Source organism: Coloeus monedula, assembly GCF_965178545.1.
Source record: "Coloeus monedula genome assembly, chromosome: 21".
Classification (NCBI taxonomy): Eukaryota; Metazoa; Chordata; class Aves; order Passeriformes; family Corvidae; genus Coloeus; species Coloeus monedula.
The window spans coordinates 2,112,466-2,133,276 of NC_138801.1; the positions used below are offsets into that span (position 1 = coordinate 2,112,466).

Consider the following 20,811-nt stretch of genomic DNA (forward strand, 5'->3'; position numbering starts at 1 on the left):
CTTCTTTGTAACAAACCCCACCATTTGTGTTCTTCCCATATTACATACAAGCTTTATTGTATTAAATATAATCAAAGCAAGGAGTAGGGTCAATGACTGGTCATGATTGTTTTCGGAAATTATTGCACAACTAATTGGCTATTAACATCATTTCCTCGTTAACATACATCCTGCTGGAGGAAGGAGCTCTTGAAGGCATTGAAGGCACTGAACTTGCTCTGTTTCAGACACATTCCTCACACATCCACGTCTGCCATTGCTCTCTGCAGGGGATCCACAGCCCAGTAGTCGTCGTCCCAGCCCAGGAACCATCCCGAGAAGGTGGGAGGCTCGAAGCCCTGTTTGACGATGGTCACTGGGGTCCTCTTGTCCCGCGTGGATGGGTCTGTGTCAATGTAGCGCTTGGCTGGGGACACAGAGAGGGGATCCCACTGAGCACCAGGCCTGCAGAGCAGCAGCTAAACTGGGCCTAAACGGCTGCCAGAGAGGCAGCTTCACACCGGCCATTTAAACAAAAATACCCACTGCAACTTTATACCCTGTGTTTTTATCTATGCCTGTTAGAATATAAATTGCCTGAGTCATGATCAGACAGTGGGAAAATGAGAAAGGGATAGCTCAGAGAGGAAAATATGACATTACCAGATTTCAGTGCCTCAGTCTTTTCTTCTTCTTGGGCATCTTTCCCAATCCATACAAAGACCTAAAGATAAAAATACGCATATTAATTACTTCAGCAACAACCAATCTCTTTATGAAGGGATAATTTAGACAAAGCCTCAGTGAACAGAGTGTGACACAAACCAGAAAATTCTCATATTGGTGTGCCTGACCAAAGCTATTGGTCAATAATGAGAATTTTTTTTGCCTGCATTTTATCTCCATGAATTGTAGATCCTTGAACAAATTCTACACCAGCTTAACATCGGAGGAAAGTAGCAGATGTTTGAACATTTCTCCATAAAATATCAAAATTCATCTCCGAGTTGCCTCATGGCTGATTTGTGCTGAATCTGTAATACAGCAGCACTTCTGGCTATTGTGGTTCAGGTCTCCACCTAGAGCCAATCTGTGCCTACTCTTTGCTCCTCTTGTTCCCCTGGGAATGTGACGCACCTGATCCCACGTGTCAAGGAGCATCACATCATCTGTGGCAAGGTCATCCTGAGTCAGATCTCCAGGAACTTCTTCAATCTGGAAAACAGGGTTAAGATGAGCACGGGCTTCAAGAATCACTACCTTACTGACATGAAGAAAGATCAGGTGTAACCCCTGGTGGGGCGCTCAGAGCAGCTGGGCCTGAGCTTCTCCCAGCCCTGCCAGGTGGATGTTGAACAAAAGCCCCCAGACACTCACGGTGAAGCGCCCGCTCTTGTTGGAGCACGCGAAGAGACGCGGGGGGTGAGTGTCCATCTTCTTGTCCTTGAGCCGGGGCGAGGTGCGGTACGGAGCTTTGCCACCCAAGGCTGCCCAGAAATTGTCTGCAAAACAGAAAGAGAGACAGATGCTTCTCCTGTTCATGGAACCCACATCGGGGTTGTAGTCTGGGTAGGACTTGAAGCATTCTTCTGGCTCAGAAAGTCCCAAGGGCCTACAGACATGAAAGCACTGTTAAACAACAAGAATACCCTGGAGAAGCCCCTCTGTGCCCATGTCCACATCTCCTTGTTCTGGGAGACAAAATATCCATTAAATAACTGCTGAGGATGTGCAGCTACACAGAAACAATCCCAGACTCCACCGTGGCCCCCTCACCTGGCTCTCTGCCCTCAGCAACCTGTACTGGGCGAGCTCCCAGTATCTTCAGCAGCTCCTGTGCTCCCGATTTCTCAGCATTGCTGGCTCCTTGGCCAACCCACAGGTAGGCAGCAGTGGGAGTTTTCAGGACAAAGGCATCATTGGAGTTCAGCTGGCTGGCTGTAGGATCCAGCTGAAAAGAAGGAACATTGCAGGTGTCAGATGTAACCATCCTCTACACAGAGCCTGTTACTTCAAAATCAAACCAGAGCCTATAGTTGAATAAACAGCAAACAAGATACTCCATGTGAGCATGTCAGGCTGTCAGATGTGTTGTACCTTCCCCGTATCCCAGCAATGAGTTAGATTTTCCACACTGGAAGAGTAAATAACTGTTTCAGTGTGTGATTACAGGTACACACAACCTGGAGTGCCTGGCTGTCATTGTGCCAGTCCTGGTGGTTATGGCAGCAGCTTTAGGAGCTCACCAGGGAGCCCATGGCAGAGCAGTCCCTGCTGCCAATGCTGATCAATCATTAACACCAACTCCTCTGTGTCAACAAGGACAGGCCTCTTGAAGCTGGAAACTTGGGAAGTTACTGCAGTCACAAACCACTGCCCTCTCCTCACTAGGATTTAATCTCCCCCTTGTTGTCGCACAGAGGGGTTTGTGTGCGTTTTCTCTCAGAGCAGTGGGGCTCTGAACCTGTGTCCTGGCCCAAGTTCCACTTCCATAGAGGGAATTGAACTCTTCAACTGGATCATGTTTCCATCATGGGCTGTCCACACATCACCAAGGCTGACTCTCCCTGCACATACCTCCACTGCTCTGGTGGCTCCGGAGGTGCTGGAGCGGACCTGGAACAGCCGTGTTGCTGCAGGGGCTGTCTGGCCTCCTTCCCGCGAGGTTCCACCCTTGTAAACAATCAAGGGCTTTCCACCAAACATGCTCATCAGGTGAGGGGGCTCTTTCCCTTGCACTACTCGTTTCTGGAGAAAAAGAAACTTCCTGTCAGTTTTGAGGAGCACAAGATGTAGCAGAAATGGCTTTTACAACCCGCTGTCGAGCTGGAATATTCACAGAGCACCCAGCTGAGCCAGGTGTTAATACATATACATTCTTTATTCCCTGCTGGGTTTGTCTCTTTACCTGCACGGGGCTGCCTCCCAGCTCCTCATCAAGCTGCACTGTGAGGAATGCAGAGGTTGCAATCTCATCCTGTGTGGAGTCGGCGCCCTGCCTGGAGAACAAGGTCAAATCCCAGCTTCATTCTAAGCCTTTCTCTCCCTCCCACACACACCTTACAGAGATCAAGAGGAGGTAAGGAAATCCTGTGTTACCCAATCTCTGCAGCACTTCATTCAATACAAAGGAGAAACTCCTTATCCTCTATTGTAGCACATCGAGTACAGGGGGAGATAAGAACCTTTCCTAGATAAGCAGCACTTTCCTAGATAAGCACAGCTTGATCCAAAGAAGGGAGTAACTACCAGTGGGGGGAAAAGGAAAAACTAAAAAAAGCTCACAGTTATTCCCTCCATTGTTCTACTTCAAATGAAACATCCCAGACCTCTGGTATTGTTTTGTTTGCAAGGGAAAGTTATCCAGGGTGAAATTTTATCTCCCAAGGTTCCTCTGAAAGAGGGAACCAGCAGTGATCGATTTTCCAAGTGGACTTGCAGCCCCAGGGTTTCCTAACTTGCCCCAGGATAAGTCCCTTACCAGGTGTAAATGATCTGTCCCTGCTTCCCGTCGTGCTGGTAATCATACAGGATGATGTAGCTGTCCCCTCCGTAAAACTGCCCGTACGTGGCGGGGTCCACCGGCACCTTCTCGGAGCCTTCTATTCTCCAAATCTGGCGGGAGAGAAGCAGAGGCGCTGCAGAACGAGCCCATTCCCGGCACGCGTTATCCCCGAATTCCGCATCCCGGAGCTGGCGGTGCTGCCGCGCCCCCTGCCGGAACCTGGCAGGACAATTCCCGCCGGCTCCAGCAGCTCGTCCCGAGCGCAGCTTTGAGGATTTCCGGGGCGGGTTTCATCAGGCAAACCTCGGCCGGGACCTCTGCGGGCTTCTGGACAGCCCCCAGCCCGTTCAAGCTCAACTTCAGCCCTGCTTCTGTGCTCAAAGTCATGAACCCAGGTGCTCCGAGACATTCACCCCTCACACACGTGATGGCAACAGGAAGAGTAACCAGGAGGGGGAGGAATAAATCCATGTCCACAGTGTTGAGAAATAGTGGAGTCAGAATCAACCCCTTACCTGCAGGGCTTTCAAGACCCTGATGGTATTTCTGGTGCCAGAAATTCCCTCAGCAGTTACAAGACCTCAGTGTTGATGACTCTCCAGCCCCCACTTGTCTCGCTGCTCTTGCAGCAATGCCATTAAGTAGCAAAGAAAAGTTTGGAAACCTTCCCAAAGGGATTGTGCCATTGCTGACCTGTTTCTTGCCAGAGCCATCATCCTCCATGCCGTGCTGGGCAGCCATGGCCTTGGAGCTGTGCAGGGTGGCCGCGTCGAAAGGGACCTGCTCGATCTTGGCAACGTGGCCAGAAACGTGAGGCTGCCCCAGCCCTTCTGTCTGGTCCTTGTCTCGCCAGTTCTTGAAGAATTGCTTGAACAAAGGTGTCTCACCACTTTCAGGGAGGACTTGGATCTGAAATGAATGAGCCTTTAGAAGCACCTCCCTAAGAACAGCAGGTTTATCTACTCATTTTTTCCTCTTTGGAGGGGTCATGGAAAAGGTAAAAGAGTGTCCAAGAGGAAGAAACTTTAACTACCAGCTGTATTGGGGTAAATGCTGGTTTAGGCCAGGAGCACCACTGCAGAATCTCCCAAAACAGAGCAGATCACCCACAACAGGAGCTACTTGAGAGACTGACAGGGACAAGTCACCTGAGCCATCCCTGCTCTGCAGCCCCTGGCCCGTGGGGCAGAAAAGTGACCCCAGTGCTTGGGGCTGCCACAGGTCCTTACCTGGGTGTGTTTGGGATAGCCCATCTTGTCAATGAACTCTGAGGCTGTTTTCAGTGCTGCCTTCTTCTCTTCAGAGTTGGCACCTTTGCCTTTAAAGAAAATAGACAGAAAAGGGGTCCGATTTTTTTTACCCAGAGAAGAAACTGTCCCAAATACCTTTTGCAAAAGTTGAAGGGCCCAGCCTTCCAGATGCCAAATAGCAAATGGCAATTGTTCGATCTCTTTTGTGCCTGTTGTGATGGCTGAGAGAGAACAACTGCCTTTCTACTTATGATATTAATTATTTTCTCCCTGGTTCTCTCTGGTACCTTTCCAAACAAAGATCTTTCCATCTGTGCCATGGTCCAGGATGAAGCAGTCATCAGTACTCAGGGCTGCCTGGGAGAAGGGGTTCTCATCTGCCACCAGGGACACTGCCATGTTCCCAGCCCCATTGGAGACCTGTGACAACACAGCATGGAGGTCACATAAGGCACCCTCTGCTTCCTCCTGCTCCGTGGCCATAGCTCAGAACTCAGGGAGGGGAAGGGAAATCCATTTGAATGCACTGGCTGCTGCAGGCACTATTGTTTTCAAACAGGATACCTCTGACACAGCAACAGTATAACAAAAAGATAACACTTTGAAAATTTCAAGTATTTCTAGCAAAGCAGATACTGCTGGGACCAAACAGAGATTGGTCCAAAATGGTAAATATCCTCAGCACAAAGGAAGTTATCTTCTAAAGCAAACCAACTGCACATAGGGACTGGAGGGTAACTGAGAACAGCCTCCCTGTATCAAGCGGGGTTAAAAGTCTGAGTTCCTCTACTGACTAATGCATAAAGTGCCACATAACAAACCATCTTGGCAGATATTCACCCCATGGATATCAGAGGCTGCTTAGAGAAGATTCCTTCCAAAAAGTCTTGGACATTCTTCTCCAACTCACACAGCTGATGTCAAGTGGCACCTTCCAAGTCATTGCTTCATCTGGGTGTTAGAAAGGGGCAGGTCCTGCTTCTCAGGCTCACTGTTTCTGGTTCTTTCCTGTCACCTTCATAACACAATGCCTGACAGCAAAAAAGGAAAACTCCCTTTTTCCCTCATTTGTTTCACACTCCACCTTTCTCTCAAAAATTCCTGAAAGTCCCAGCTGTCTCACTAGTCAAAAGTGGTGACAAACACAACAGAAAGTACATGGACATGTGTTGTAAGCACCCCAGGTTCATACAGAAAACTTGTTAAGAAGCAGAGTGAGGCAAGAGTAGGACTCAGAGCAGCTCAGCTCCTCTCTGCTATTCCACCTCCATCTGATTTCACAAAGATCAGTCCACTCTCCCCAGGGTTATGTCAGGGTTCCTTTGTTACCTTGTAGAGCTTCGCCAGCTTCCTGTTGGCTGTGTCGGTTTTGGTCTCATCAGGAGCCCCTGCTGGCAAACTGGGCTTTGGTCCCAGGACCTGTGAGGGAGAGAAAAATCATTACCAGCCAGTCCCAAGAGGATCTTCCTTCCCAGGTGCTCCAGTCAAGAGAATGAGTAGAAGAGAATTCCAAACCAATCATGTAAATACACTCTGATGTCCCACTGGGGCAGAGGACCAGGTCTGCATTGAGCTGTATCTACACTACAAACACTTCACATGTAAAGACACACCCCCCTTTCCTCCACACACCGCACTTCCCACTCCAGCACTGACAAATGGACAAAGGGAATAACCTGGAGCATTTCCTCCCGCTCGGATCCCTCCTCTGACACGTAGACCTTGGCGCGCCCGTTGCGCTCGTTGTCCCGGATTCCCTTGGCCAGCACCGTGGCCTTCAGCCGCTCCTGGCGGTTGCTGTCGGAGCCACACCATTGGAAGATGTTCTGGGGGAAAGAGAAAGTCACCGTCAGAGCTTGACAACTCCTCTCTAGATGAGACAGGACTCAGCTGGGACTGAACAGTGTCAGTGTTTCAGGATGCTTAGCACTGAGATGGCTTCAACTGAGTGGGGAAAAAACCTTCCGTAAAATGTCAGACACCTCCTGACCCCGGGATTCTGCCAAACCTGCCTTTGACATGGTACTCACACTGCCCAGGTCCAGGATGAAACAGTCCCCTGTGTTGAAGCTGTCCCAGCTCACGGGGACCTCCGTGGCCCGGACCGTTCGCCTGCCTTTGACCTGCAGCAGCCTCTGCACAGTGACCTCGTTGGGAACCACGTGTCTGAAGCCAGAAGCCACACCACCAGCCTGAGGGGAAACACAGGAGCAAGGATTCACACTAGGACTGGAGGGAAGAGCGTATTCCCATCTGCATAACATGTCCTGCCTACCAGAAATTATCCCAAGCTCAAGATTCACTTTCTCTGCTGATAAAGAGACACTGGGAATTATTTATCAGTGCAGGCAACAGGACCCATGTCAGTTATCCTCAAAAAAAGCACAACTACGCTTAAATGAATGAAAATAACAACAAATGAGTGTGAAATAAAACAGAAAGATCAGGAAAGTCTCAGATGTGAGGCAATGTGAGCACTTTGCAAGCATGTGACCTGATATCACTTTGCTTGTGCCTTTGGATTCCTAACAGATACAATTGCTCGACTGCATGTTTTCACTTCTATCCCACTTTATTGTGATGGCAGGGAGGAGTAACTCCCACTACTGCTCATATCCTTTACCAAAACATTGCACATGCTGAGAGGGTGGGCTCAGCACAGAGACTGCAAGGTCAAACTGTTATGCAAGTGGGGAGAAATCAAATCTCCTGGGTAGGCGTTTCCCATTAACTTTGCTGCTTCTTAAATTCATTCCAGGTGCTTTGGGACTGTTCTTTCCTCTGCCTCTCAAAGAAAAACAAAACCTTGATTCCTAAAACTTTCTGGGGCTTTTCTTGTGTATTATTAATTCAGCCAAATCTCTCCCACTGGGATCTGCTGTTCTCCACCCTGTGCAGTTCTAAGTCATTGAGAACATCTGGCTGAGAATGGGTTTTGAACAACTGGAAAAAAGGCAATCCTCACTCTCCTGGGAACTGGGCAGGATGCCATTTCTTGCAGACTAGGTTCTGTTATCACCCACCTTGTATTTGATGCCGGATTTGAAGTAGCCCAGGAAGGTGGGGGACTCGTGGCCCTGCACCTCACGGTGCTGCACAGCCTTTCCCTGCAGGTGATCATCCATCTGCACAGTGAAGATGGCAGCAGCCCCACGCTCATCCTGAGAGCTTTCATCACCTGAAACATTGAAAGAGACACTGGGAGGGAATGCAGGGTCTGCCTCTGCATTCAACTGTGCAAACACACAGGGAGAAAGCAGGTTTAACTGTGATACTGTCAAAGAGTGGGGTTTGCAGCCTGTGGGGAAAGCCTTGGCATGGTACTCTGTGACATGGACTGCAGAGGGCAGTTAGGAGAGGGAAAAATCCCACTCCCTGATCAGGAGGAACACACCTGACCTCCCTCCTTTCAGGCAGAAAGGATTTCAGCCAGCCCTTTCCCCTGAGATCTTGTCTTCCCTGTGAACCTCTGGAGAACAGGGACTTACCTGTCCTACTGCCCAGGAACAGCTGTTTTTACAAACAGAGGTGGCTGTACTCTCTATTGCAGAGACCATGCAAATATCTGAGGTGAGTAGGGCTATTTACAGCCAGAACTGCATTCTCACTGCTCTGCTTTTTATTTCCTTGGGTAACATTAACTGGCCATGGTGGTGCAGTCAGGCTCAGGGGTCCCTCTGGGCTCCCAGTTCCACAGGGACACTCCCAGCACTCACCCAACCAGAAATGCAGGTCGTACTGGAGGTTCCCGCTGCGCTGCTTGATGGTGTTCAGCACCAGGTAGGAATCTCCAGTGAAGAAGTCTCCATACAGGTTTTTTGGCACTGGGACCAAATCAAATTTCTCGACCCTCCAGATCTGAAGGCCGGGTTCCTTCCCAGCCTTCAAAAACTCTGCATGTTCCACCATGGTGACAGGCTGGGGGCGAGACAGAGGATGCTGTTCAGCGTGCAGGACACAAGGAAGGATTTAATTTAAGTTACTTCTCATCTCTCAATCTGTTGTGCCAGGCAAAAAGTGGAAAGATTCCTTTTTTCTCGTGCACTGAGTTTTGAAGGGGAAAAAAAAAGGGTGGGTGTGGAAAGAATCGCTCTCTATTGCTCAGCTTATTTTCACTTCCAATCACCTCTAATTCCTGGTTTATTCCTGACTTTTCCTCTTCTAAACTCTATTGTCTCTCTCTCTGGATTTTAATCTCTATATTTTCCTTACTAATTTATAACTTTTCAGTATGACACATAAGTGAAGTTTGACTTCCAGGCTGTTGGAAAGAAACCCCTTTTAACTCCACATGTTGTACATCCTGCACAAACATGATTTACAGGTTTCCTAAATCCAAATGGAAAATGCTGTGAGTATCATCGAAGATTCAGGTAATTAACAGGTTTCTCAAAGCTTTTCCGTTCTTACCTGTTACTTTGACTGCTCCCTTGCAGGAATTACATTAACTTACACAACATCCTGTCCTAAGGACATTGCAATTTTGGTTTAATATGTTTCTTGCCATACTTATGCAATATATTAACATGGTGCAATATCCTTTTTTTTAAACAAACATAATGAACACTTTCCTCTCTTGTAAAAGAATTCACTTTGATAATTCTGAAAGGAAATAGAACATTTCTGGTGTATTGGCAATGAAGTCTGTCCATCGACCACACCACACCTTTGACTGCTATCAGGTAGCAGGGAAGAAAACATTGCAATATTATAGCAGAAGCATTCAGTACTTTGACAAAGAAGATGGTTCACAGCAGCTGATGAACAAAAGTAAAATATGCTCAGCTTTCAAGGCAGAAACAAAGAATGTTACAAACTAGAAAGCACAATAGTAAGTTAGGTACCAAAGTGATTCCTAAGCTGAAATCAAGTATCAAAGATGGAAAATAATTAACTTTATCATCAGGATTCCAGTCAGACTGAATCCTCCCAAATTCCCACTAAAACCTGGACAAAACCCTGACAAAGAGTTAAAGGAGAGTGACTCCTGTAAGTAGTTGGAAACCAGAAGTTTTTCGGTGTTTAATTGTGATGTTAATCACTTACCACAGCTGAAAGCACAACAGCTGCTGTAACAACATATCCAAGCCCTGCCACAGACATGGAGCTGACACAGCTCAGCTTCAGAGCCATTGTGCAGAAAATGGTGAGGAAAAGATAATTGAAGTCCTTTCTGCCCATTTCTACGAGCAAATGGGCTTCTCCCTTCTCCCGCAGAGGCTGTGGGGAGTCCCAGCTCCCTGCTCCTCTCGCTGCTGGGGAAGATGAAGGGCAGAAGCCAATCTTTTATCGGGGACAAACACACCCACCCCCTCGGCAGCACAGGGGCGTAACGTGTTTGTGCAAACAATCCTGCTGGAATCCCAGAGCCTCCTCCAGCCTCTCGGAGAGCCTGCAGCCCAGCAGGCACTCACTGCACACAATGTGCAATCCATTACCGACAGCGCAGTGGGGGTCACACAGGCCAAATATCCACTCACAGGGAGAAATTAAGAGACATCAGCAACAGAGGCAACATTTTGTCAGCTGAGAGCTGGGAAGTTGATGAGACACAGAGGAACAGCACGGCTGCTCCAACTGGCAGCGGATGCAGGGAAAGAGATTTGGAGAAGACAAGGATTCAACTGAGCAACCTGAGGATGGGGGAATACACCCTCAGCTCCCTGAACTTGTCAGAGGAGCAGAGTTCAGCCCCTGCTTTGCACCTGAATGAACCTCCACACACGCCACTGTCAGAGTAGCAGCTCGGGGGAGGTTGGGGATGCACTGATGGATTTCAGCTCCCAGGTTCACAACAGAGCATTCAGAGTCTGGTAGGTGGCAGAACAAAAGCTCATTCGGTAATTCAATAATTTCACGACGAGGTATTTCTGAGGGTGTAGCAACACCCTGTGACAGGAACACAACAGCCATCAAACCTACTCAGCCCAAAGGAATTACAACAGGGCTGACTGTAGCATCCCAATGATCTGGCACCAATAAAGAGATTATTCTCCCAGCCGTCTCACACTTCAGCAAGTTCATCTATCACATTTCCCAAGTGTTTGCAGTGAGTGAGCTGTGCAGGAAGCTTTCCCTGTGGCCCTCAGGAACAGAGCAGCCACACAATGTGGGGTTGTGCTCCTGGGCACTTTTGCTCTCAACACACCCAGGGGAGAATTACTGACAGGCTGAGCTTCCCACTGCCAGAATCTCTCAAAAGATGCTTAAATAAGGGGCCAAACCCTCCACCCACAGAAGTCCACAACAAAACTTCCACGAAGGAAAGAGCAGACGCTGCTTTGTGCTTTCTCCACTCTCCATATTTTCTTTCCCTCTCTCCTGAGAACACTCTGCTGCTCTCTTATCCAAGCTGATGCATTTTAATTTGAAATGTCACCGTGGCAATGTACCTTTGAAAATTTCACTGGAAATTCTCAAACTGAAACAGACAATAAAAACAATGTGCTAGTCCTGCTGGTATTTCTGATCTCTGTGAAGGAAGTTCAGAGTGTCAGAGGTCTAAGTCAGTGGAAAACATGTTGGAACCTTGACTCCAAGGAAGGCAGCTGGGAAAGGCTTTGGCAGCTGCAGCAAACCCAAACCAAAATAACTGGGTTGCATAACATTAGAAAGAGATGGGTCCTTTCCAAATGGAAAAATACTCTGGACTTTTTATTACTAAATTAAATACCTGTATAGTGCCACACCTGGGCAAACCTCACAGACTGAAGGCAAAAAGACCCAGGATAATCTTCTTTGTTAACATCCCACTGTAGGAGATAATGTAATCTGCAGATATATGCAGATACAATATTTTTGAAAAACAATTTATTTAGTCTTCTAATTAATTTGGTATTTTGTAAGTCGAAGCGTGCATTGCCAATGAGCTGCAGTACGTAAATACAGGCAAAAAATGGAAAGAGGGCTACAGTGCATAAATTGTATATTATAGTGCTCTTTCGTAAAATTAATTAATCTGAGCCATTCCCGGAGGGAATAGGTGTAAATCTACCCCAACAGCTGGTTTGGGTTATTACTGCTGGCAGCAAGTGTTGCATTGTTAAATCAAGCCCCAGAAATGTTTGCTCTGGACATGGTTCTGAGGGCATTTGCCAGCTGAGATCGCCAGGGCCCTACTGAAAAGGGTGTCTCCTGATGGAGACATGGCAAATAGGCACTCTTCAAGCTGCTGATAATAAAAGTGTCCGGCTCAGTCCCAGAAAGGGTCACAGCCAACATCTTGTGCAAAGGAAAGTTGTTTAAGGAAAACAAGGAAAGGGGTTGGAATACAGGATTTCAGTGCAGATGGATCAGCTAAATGACACTTGGCTGCACAGTGATAAAAACGAGAACTTAGGAAAATTGGTCCAACGATTTGAGCAACCATTGGAAGACAACAAGTTCATTATGGTCTCCAGATGTGCAGTCACACCACCAGGACAGGCCAGCCTGGGAATGCCCTGGGATGGAGTCTGGCCTGCAGGAACAATCCCAGGGATTTGCTCCTGGGCACCCAACACGAAAGGCGACACTCGGGACATGAGGGAAGCGCACGCTGATCAAAGTCACAGACCAATGGCAGCCTGGAGCTGCTGCTCCAGGGAAGTGTGAAACGATCTCCTCGAAGCTGGAAGCTGTCTGCTTCAGGGGAAAGGCCAGAAAAGGCAGAGAGGCCCCCAGTCCCCCTGCTCAGCAATCCTGATACTGCTGTGCACCCTCCCAGTGCTGTGCTGTGCAAGCCCTGGCTGCTGCTGCTGCTTCCACCACCTCCGATCTGGGCCTCAGCTCTTGTCTCTCTTGGTATCCAACCCAAACCACCTTTCCTATTTTCATCCTGCAACTTGTAACAAACAGCTCTCTTTGCCTCCCTCCCTGAATTCTTCGTTTCTGCTCTGCCACAGTAACACCCCAGAGCAAGGGCCGCATTCTCCAGGTCTGAAATAGTGACACTGAAGAGATCACATCTGTGCCTCCCCCTCATCTGTCACAGCCACCTATGCCCTCACAGACTGACACCAGCAGCACTTTGGCCGTTTGTCTTTACCCTCCTCCGAATTTCTGCCCAGGAGCTGCCCAGTTCTGCACCACCCAGCACAACCATACTGAGAGGAATGTCCTGCTCCCTTCAGGAGTAACCTGTGGATATTGAGCCTGGAATCTCTTACTCTACCTCATCACACTGCAAAATCCATTGCAGGGAATAATTAATGTGTGGTTCCTCCACATCAAATACACTCTCACATCTTCACATCTACCACCATCTAAAGCTTAATGATGTATCTAAAGTAACTTTCTACAAGATAATATCATCCAACACTCACAGCAGGGAAAGAAGGAAAATCTTTATTTCATTCAGTAACTAGCCACTAACAAGAGAAAAATGAGCACAGCATTTTTTGGGAGGCCCAGTTAACTTGTAATAATTTGTGGCAATTCACACCTGAATATACCCACATATATAGTCAGGACTTACCTGCACAGGGCTGCTCAGGAAAGCTTGGCTGAATTAAATGAGACAGAAACAAGGCTAGGCCACATCCCCATGTGGTTGTGCTCATTTGCAGCTCTGGTGTCGACTCATGATGGGTTCAGATAATTTGTCTAAATTTGCTGCATAAACAAACCCCACACAGGAAGGGCTGCAGCCAACATGACATTTCACCACAGAGCATCCAAACCACCTGCTGCTCACTGCTGGACCAATTCATGCCTTTCTACATGGCAAAGGCTGTATTTTTTATTTTAACGGATGACACTTGCAGAATATCAAAATAACTTGCAAAAACAGACTGAATTTCTTAAATATGAGGAGAACAGTAAATCTGAGTAGAGTCTGTATCCACATTACAGTCATGCTGCAAAAATGCCCCTTGTGCACCAATCCTTATTGTACCTTGGGGGCAAACATTTGCATTTCCACCCAACTAACTCTCTCTTTCCTTTTATTTATTTGCCAAACATTGCCTGGAGAATATGAACTGCTTCAAATAAATAACAATATATGTCCTCAAAAGAAGAAAGCCTCCCTTATCTCACAGCATTCCAGACCTCCTATACCAAGTGCCAGAAGAGGTAAATCACCACTTTATTTCTGCTGCAACAACAGGAAAACCCTAAATCCTTGTTTTGCAAGAGGCAAAGGAGTATAATCCTCCTGGCATGATTAATCCCAGGAAATCTACAGGTTGTACTTGCCACAGTAACACCCCAGAGCAAGGGCTGCATTCTCCAGGTCTGAAATAGTGACACTGAAGAGATCACATAAACAAGAACCCCGGGAAAGTTATTTGCTTGCTTCAGGTTCAGCTCTTTATGCACATTGAACACAATCCACACTGTCTGATTACCCATGTAGCCATTTCTTTCTTCTCTGATCTGCTGCTGACCCATAAAAACTCTGATGAACTAACAAAGATTGTGAGAATGAACAGCACAGGATCACTCAAATTCTGACAATCCAAAACTCAGGACATGATGCTGCTGAACACAGAGAAAGTTTAGCACAGGATCCACAGCGATGACAGCACACCCTGAAAATGGAAATACTTGTTTATTCCTTCAGCTTCCCTGCCAAACCAGTATAGAATATCAATAATTCTTCAGTAAACCATTGAAAATAACTCTGCCAGGACTTCAGCTTTGTTACCAAGGGGACAGGCACTGGAAAATATCTAAAGTGATGGATTAGCTCAGTTTTCAGTCTCCAGACAGCCCTAAATTCATATATACACAAAACTAAACCCATCCCCTTTCTTTCCATCCCTTGAAGAAGCCAGAAAACAAAGGTTATTTGGGATAAGAAAAAATTGGCATGGGAGAGCCTCCCCTGCCCCAGCCATGGTGACTCCATGAACTATTTCAGCTCCCTGTATGAGGAGCAGCACAGTTAATGGCATTCCCAGCAGCTACATCTTAACAGAAAAGCCACAAATCCAAAAAAATTCAAACTGAGTTGCCTAACTCAGATCAAGAGTCCAGGACACAAAGTCCAGCATTAGCTGTACAACTGGCAAGTAGTTTTTTTGCATGTTAAGATTCCTACTAAACCACTTTAGCAAATTAGAAGGCCCAGAAGATTTGAGTATTGTTCACTTTTTCCTGCTGTTTGTCTGCACTATGAGTCACATCAGTTCTATTCTGGTCTCTGTACCTTTTGAATACAACCCATTTAGTAAACACAGAGCTTTCAGCCTGATGCACCCAGGCTGAAAACTTCAACACAAAAACCTGAGTTTCTTCTCAGTTGCAGTGATGTAAACTGGGGAGAATATTACTTCCATGAGAGAAAGCTTTGGAGATTAGGCAGGTTTGCCATCTGAAATACACCCAGGGAAAATCTGCTGATACAATCAGCTGGTTAAGAGTCCTGCCTTGAGCATAAGTGAGAGCTGAATCATGCACTTAAACACACACAGCACAGGGAAGGCTGGATCAGTGGAAACCACCGACCACTGTCATTCACTGGGGAGCAAAAATAAATCCAGAATTATACTCCAACACAGATCATTGTTCAGTGCTGAAAAAATATTTAAGGAGTGCTTTTGTAACACATAAGACATAAGCCAGCACATTAAAATATGGCTACCTCCCCAAATTATGTTCCAGAGAGAGAGCTGCTGGTGACAGCCAGAACACATTAAGGGAGGCAGTGAAGACATGCCTGTGGTCAGCTGCAGGGAAATGACACAGATGTTCTTCCTCCAGTCTCCAGGTCCTGCCTGTTCAGGGGAAATCATCTGCAACTTTATGCAAACTCTTTTTCCCCAGAGAACAAGCTGATACATTCCTCTGCAGCACAGAAGTTGTTCAATCCGTGATCCATAACCCAAAGAGGAACGGAGTAATACATTATTGCCAGAGAAAGGCTGGAAACCAGGAGAGATGGCCTAAACCAAATCCAAAAGGGAAGCACAGAGTGTGGCCTTGCACTCCTCGTGCAGTATCGGGCCCGGGCAATGGGGTGAAAGGACTTGGAGTCATTGCTACACATAGGACAAGGGCAGGAGAGGTACAGGCAGGTGTTAGGGTTGAGTATAAGTAAGTAAAAAGCACATAAATGAATTTTGCTATTGCCACAGTGACATGGCACAGCAGGTCTGGTGTTACCACGGGGCCAGTGGGAGACCTTCAGTTCCTGCCTTCCACATCAGCTCCACGCAGAATTCAACTTTCCGCATCAAAAACCCACACGGGACACAAAGCAACTCAGGATTAATAAAAATCAGTTCACTTAATAGACATTCAAAATCAATCCTTCTAGCTCAGAAAAGGTTCCAGGCTCCCGTGCTCACCTGCTGGCAGGGAACAGTCACACACCTGTGTGACCCAAAGCTTCCTCCAGTCCTGCCCCAGCACACACAAGTGCTGGCAGCTTCTGCACATCTCCACCACCCTCCTCTTCAGGGGGAGACAGGACTCCTCCATTTCCCCATTTCCCATGATGTGGCTTCCTCCACAAACACCAGCTTCCAAGTATACCAGTGTGGAAACGGAGTTATCAGTTCCCCTCTCCATCCTGTCCCAGTTCTCCTGACACATGCAGGTGTGGCCAGGTGTTAATGACTGTGGCTGAAGATGCAGATCTTCTCACTCAGGCTGTTCCCAGCTCCAGACCCAGCGAACGCAACCCGTGGGAGCAGCACAGCCCTGGCAGCAGGAATGCCCGGAGCACTCGGCTCCCATCCCGCCGGCACAGCCACAAGAGGGCAATGCTATAAACACACACGCCAGAACCATCCCTTCTTCCTCGGAGCTAAGTGATTAACAGAAGAGGGTTTAATTTTATCTCATTTCAAGCAGGATTCAGGCTTTGGTGTGGAGGAACCACAAGCATTGTCAGAGCAGAGAGCCCGAGAGACGGGAAAGTCCTCACGGTGTCAGTGCCCACTGCAGCAGACTCCGTCCATCTTGAGAGATCCCGGGATGATTCATTTCTTCCAGTGTTTTAAAGATGCTGTTTTGAATTGTAGCTGTACTTTTACTGCATGTGGAAACACTGAATAAATAACATATGTTTAAACTTTGGGTTTGGACGGTGTCCCACTGCCTGACTGCCCTAATACAGACAAACAGTTGTTTCTCCCACTCCAGTTGTGCTGGGACCTCAGCTGAGATCGGTTCCAGTTCTCCAGGTTCTCAGTGGGAGGTGAATGAGGAACAAAAAAGAGCAAAGGAAAGACCAAAACCACAGTCTATAGTCAGAAAAGAACACTCTGAAACAGGCAAAAGGAAAAAAAAATATATAAATCTTCAGAGTCCATACCATCTAAACCTTCCATCCAGACACCATCACATCCCAAATTTTGATCACAAAAACCTGACAACCTGGAATATCCTGACTGAGAACACAACTGCTCACCAAGTCCCAAAGCTGGGAAAACTGAACCAAGTAAAATAAAGGTCGTTCTCCAGAGGGCAGTGGGAGATCGCCAGAATACCAACCAAATCAACCACTCCCAACGCCAGCGGCACCTCCAGGCTCCCTGGGCGTCCTGATCCAGCACGGCTATTCCACACTGGCATTTCCAGACAGCCCAGCAGTGCAAAGCACCCCAGAGCTCTGTTTAACTCCACTAATGTCAGAGCTCTATTTAACCTTGCAAATGCATCATTAGTGGATAATCAGAGATAAATACCTGGCCATCCTGCTGAGACAGGCTGTTACTGCCTTTCCTAACTTCTCTGACCACACTTTACTTCCCTGAGCAGGTGGGAAGTACTGGGCTGACATTGAATGGACACTGTCTGGCCTGATTTCGTCTGTGATGGGATTTATCAGTGCCACATTAACAGGCAGCTCCGTTCCAGCGCCCTGGATACACCCCTGGATCAACAGGGTGCACACACCGATGGACACAGCCGGCCCTGGGCTGTCCAAGGGAAGCATTCCCAGCATTTCCCTGTGCCATGGGCACGTTCCAGCAGTGCAGCTGGGTCTGGAGGGTAGGAACACACTGCTGCAGGGGCAGACAGAGGCACCCAGCAGTGTCTGACAGCTGATAAGCGGCCTGATGAATCTGCTCTGGCAGTTGGTGCAGTTTGCTATCAGGGTGTAGGACACAGTGTAAATATTGAAAATCTGCCAACGTCTGCGACTTCCTGGGAAGCAGAGATGAGGCAGAGGCAAAACCTCTGAAATCCAGACCTGGGGCACACACAGCGCTCAGACACTCCCACCACCGGTTCATTTACCTTTGTCCTCCTCACTGAAATATCCGAACGAACCTTCAAGTCAGAAATCCCTGATCACGACACTTCCCGACTGCCAAAGTCACAAGGACAGGCCTGAGGAAAACTGCCTGAGCACTTTTCCATTCTCTTTGTGCAAACATCTGCTGTGAGACAGTGCTGAACCAGCGTGACAGCTCTGCTGTGGCCCGGGGCTGTCTCCGGCTGCATTCCCTTCTCCCACTGCTTTGTGGAGCCTCCTGCAGTAAAACACTTCCCGAACTGCCAAACCCCAGTGTTCAGCTCAATAGCTGTGCACTATCCCCACCTAGGGAGCTTGTGTCTGACACAGAAAAAATAGTTCCGGCATGGCTCAGAGCTGAGAACTCCAGCAAGTTTAGTGCTTTTAAGGGAAAAGGATTAATCATCCAGAGCATTTCTTTCCGATTCCCTCAGGCTTCTTAGTGTCTGAAGTGATTAATTAATGATTAAGAGACTGAAAAGACACACACTTGAACTAATGCTGTGAGAAGCAGAACAAATGAAGTGACAGAGGTACACAAAGAGCTGCACAAAAGCTTCACAAAAAAACTTGAGGTTTTCTTCCCAATGCAAAACCTCAGTGACCTCTGAAAGCCACTGCACAAGACATCTTTTGAGTCTTGAGTTTGAAAGGATCCAAAAGAGATTAGAAGTAAACATATGAAATATCAATAGATACAATTTTCTTTTCAGCTGAAATCGTTAGAAGAGATATCAAATACCCGGCCCGGAGTACCAGACAATCACTAACCAACACAAATAATACACATCTCGTTACAGACAAATTGTCTGTATCAGACTCTTCTGCCTTTTCAGGAAAAACATTTGATAATAATCAGGCAGAGGCAGAGACATACTCAGAACTTGATTATTCACATGATAATTCCCGAGAGCTGTGGAAGGGAACAGAAATCAAGAGCTTCTCTCTAGGCAGTAGTTATTGTGCCCAAGCTACTTTGTATCTGTGTTTAACCATGTTCTGCTTTACTGTAACCAAGCCGCAACACTTGATCACCTCAGCTTAAAGAATAAAAAAAGTTTCTTTAGGTCTCCAGATTCTGAAGTAAAACACGGCAATAGTTGCTTTGTGAAGTGGCACATTTCTGCCCCAAATCCTCTTTCCCATACATGCCACTCGGTAGCAACACTAATGTCTGGGACTGGGATTAAAATGGAAGCTTGTATTTGTAAGTGAGCTGAAAGCAGATAGCAATCCTGAGCACTACATACGTCACAGGGCTATTTTAAAAATGGTTTGGTTCCCACCAGAATTCTGTAAAACATCCAAGCTACAACAAAAAGTTGTTTTATCTGAATTTGGGATGGGGGAAAGCATTGGCTCAGTCTGGGTCAGCAGTTGAACCTGCTGCTCCTTCTTCCAGAACCTGCTGCTCCTTCCCTGGCACAGAGGCTCAGTGACACTGCTGCCCACACCACCACCTCAGGACGTGGCTGCAGCACTCCCAAAATTATATAAAGCATTACAAAAACAGCCCTGTACTGGAACACATCAGGCAGCCTTTTAGCCAGAGCTGGCAGCAATCCCCCTGGTAACATTATCAGAGCCATGAACCTGGATTGCAGAGTGCTCCCATCGCTGCTTTGGTGATGAAAGGAACAAATTCACAAACATGTTGGATTTGTGCCTGTAAAATCAAAGTTAAACTAGCAGCACCAGTAGCATTTTTGCTTTGTCACCCTTTCGACATTCAGAAGCAGCCAAAGATTTATGGCTGGTTCAATTTCCCCACTGTTTTCCCCATAGCACTGGAATTTCATCCAGCCAGAGAAAACCTCCACTCTGCCAAGAGCTGGAGTCATTCCTCTGGGGACACTGCAGGTACTCAGCTCTCACTAAAACTCATCTAAACTCTCAAATAACCACTGGAAAAATCTCTTCCTGTCTTAAAACATTTAACATTTCAGACGCTCACCATCCACCCTTGTCACCAATGAGGTGTGACTAAAATTCCCACCCTGTCTTCATGCTGAATTCCAGTGAAATCCTCAGAGCTGGAATTCCCACCACTCCAGCAAGTCTGGTGATGGTACAGATGAGCACTGACACCCCGGGATGGTGCCTGAGCATGGGCCAGCATTCCCATTATCCGCTCTGGAGATGGACAGAGTTCAACCAGAGCCTGAAACCACACCAAGCCCAGGCAGTGGGGTGGGCAGGGAGGCGGTGGCGATGCCAGCAGCACCCATCCCATGGAGCAGATATTAAACAGGGCTGACTTCTGCTTCTCTCTGCTCCTGCACAGGCTAAGCTTCCATCTCCCACCTCTCTGTGGTAGAAACTACGGAATAAACTGTCTCGTGGACAAAATAAACCAGTTGCAATAGCCTGTGAGAGACTCATTTCTCAGCACTCAGGTTTCGCTTCATTCTTCCAGATGGATGTTATAAGGTATTCCGTAAAACAGTTTGAGAAACCCAAAGGAGGAGAGGCATTTAAGGAACCCCCACCCCCTCTGACTCCAGAGCAGGACACCCTGAGCTGAGCCATGCTCTACTCCCACAAAGGAAATAAAGGAAAATTTTTTTTTTTTGCCGATAAACTTGCATCATGCAGAGTTGGTAGTGGAAAATGGAAATTGTAATGATCAGTAAGAAAAATAAGAGACTTAAGGGGAAACAATGCTAGTATCATCCTTGTTAGCAAAGTCGGATTTTTTACATCCAAAAGCAAATAACATTCAAAGCAGTTTTATTCCAAGAGGGATCTACTTACTAATGAAGCCTCCTTGAAACAAGTCATCCCCATAACTTTTTTTTTTTAACACTCTTCCTAGGAAACATTTTAAATATGTTTTCAGTGTCTACATTTTTTGAATTTCTATTCAAACAGAGCTTCAAACATTCCTCCCCCAGGCAAAGAACAAA

The 20,811-nt window shown here is 47.1% G+C and overlaps 1 protein-coding gene across 1 annotated transcript; it reads right to left on the minus strand.

The window, feature by feature from the left end:
- Positions 1-23: 23 nt before the first annotated feature.
- On the minus strand, positions 24-9,982 carry GSN (gelsolin). Its single transcript, XM_082295236.1, has 17 exons — positions 9,781-9,982; positions 8,451-8,652; positions 7,758-7,912; positions 6,765-6,926; positions 6,411-6,560; positions 6,064-6,153; positions 5,022-5,154; positions 4,714-4,802; positions 4,178-4,393; positions 3,461-3,594; positions 2,888-2,978; positions 2,557-2,727; positions 1,756-1,930; positions 1,357-1,481; positions 1,117-1,194; positions 643-703; positions 24-406 (listed from the first exon to the last, which is right to left on the minus strand). Exons 1-17 carry the CDS (start codon positions 9,913-9,915, stop codon positions 237-239), a joined length of 2,337 nt encoding a protein of 778 aa, XP_082151362.1. The 5' UTR covers positions 9,916-9,982; the 3' UTR covers positions 24-236.
- Positions 9,983-20,811: the final 10,829 nt, after the last annotated feature.

Bases quoted from the DNA above. Each gene is read 5' to 3' on its own strand.
- GSN (XM_082295236.1), bottom strand. From the start codon at position 9,915: ATGGGCAGAAAGGACTTCAATTATCTTTTCCTCACCATTTTCTGCACA. The intron at 8,653-9,780 runs GTAAGTGATTAA...TCTCGCCCCCAG, and splicing joins CTGTTGTGCTTTCAGCTGTG to CCTGTCACCATGGTGGAACA. The intron at 1,482-1,755 runs GTGAGGGGGCCA...TCTGTTTTGCAG, and splicing joins TGCTGAGGGCAGAGAGCCAG to ACAATTTCTGGGCAGCCTTG.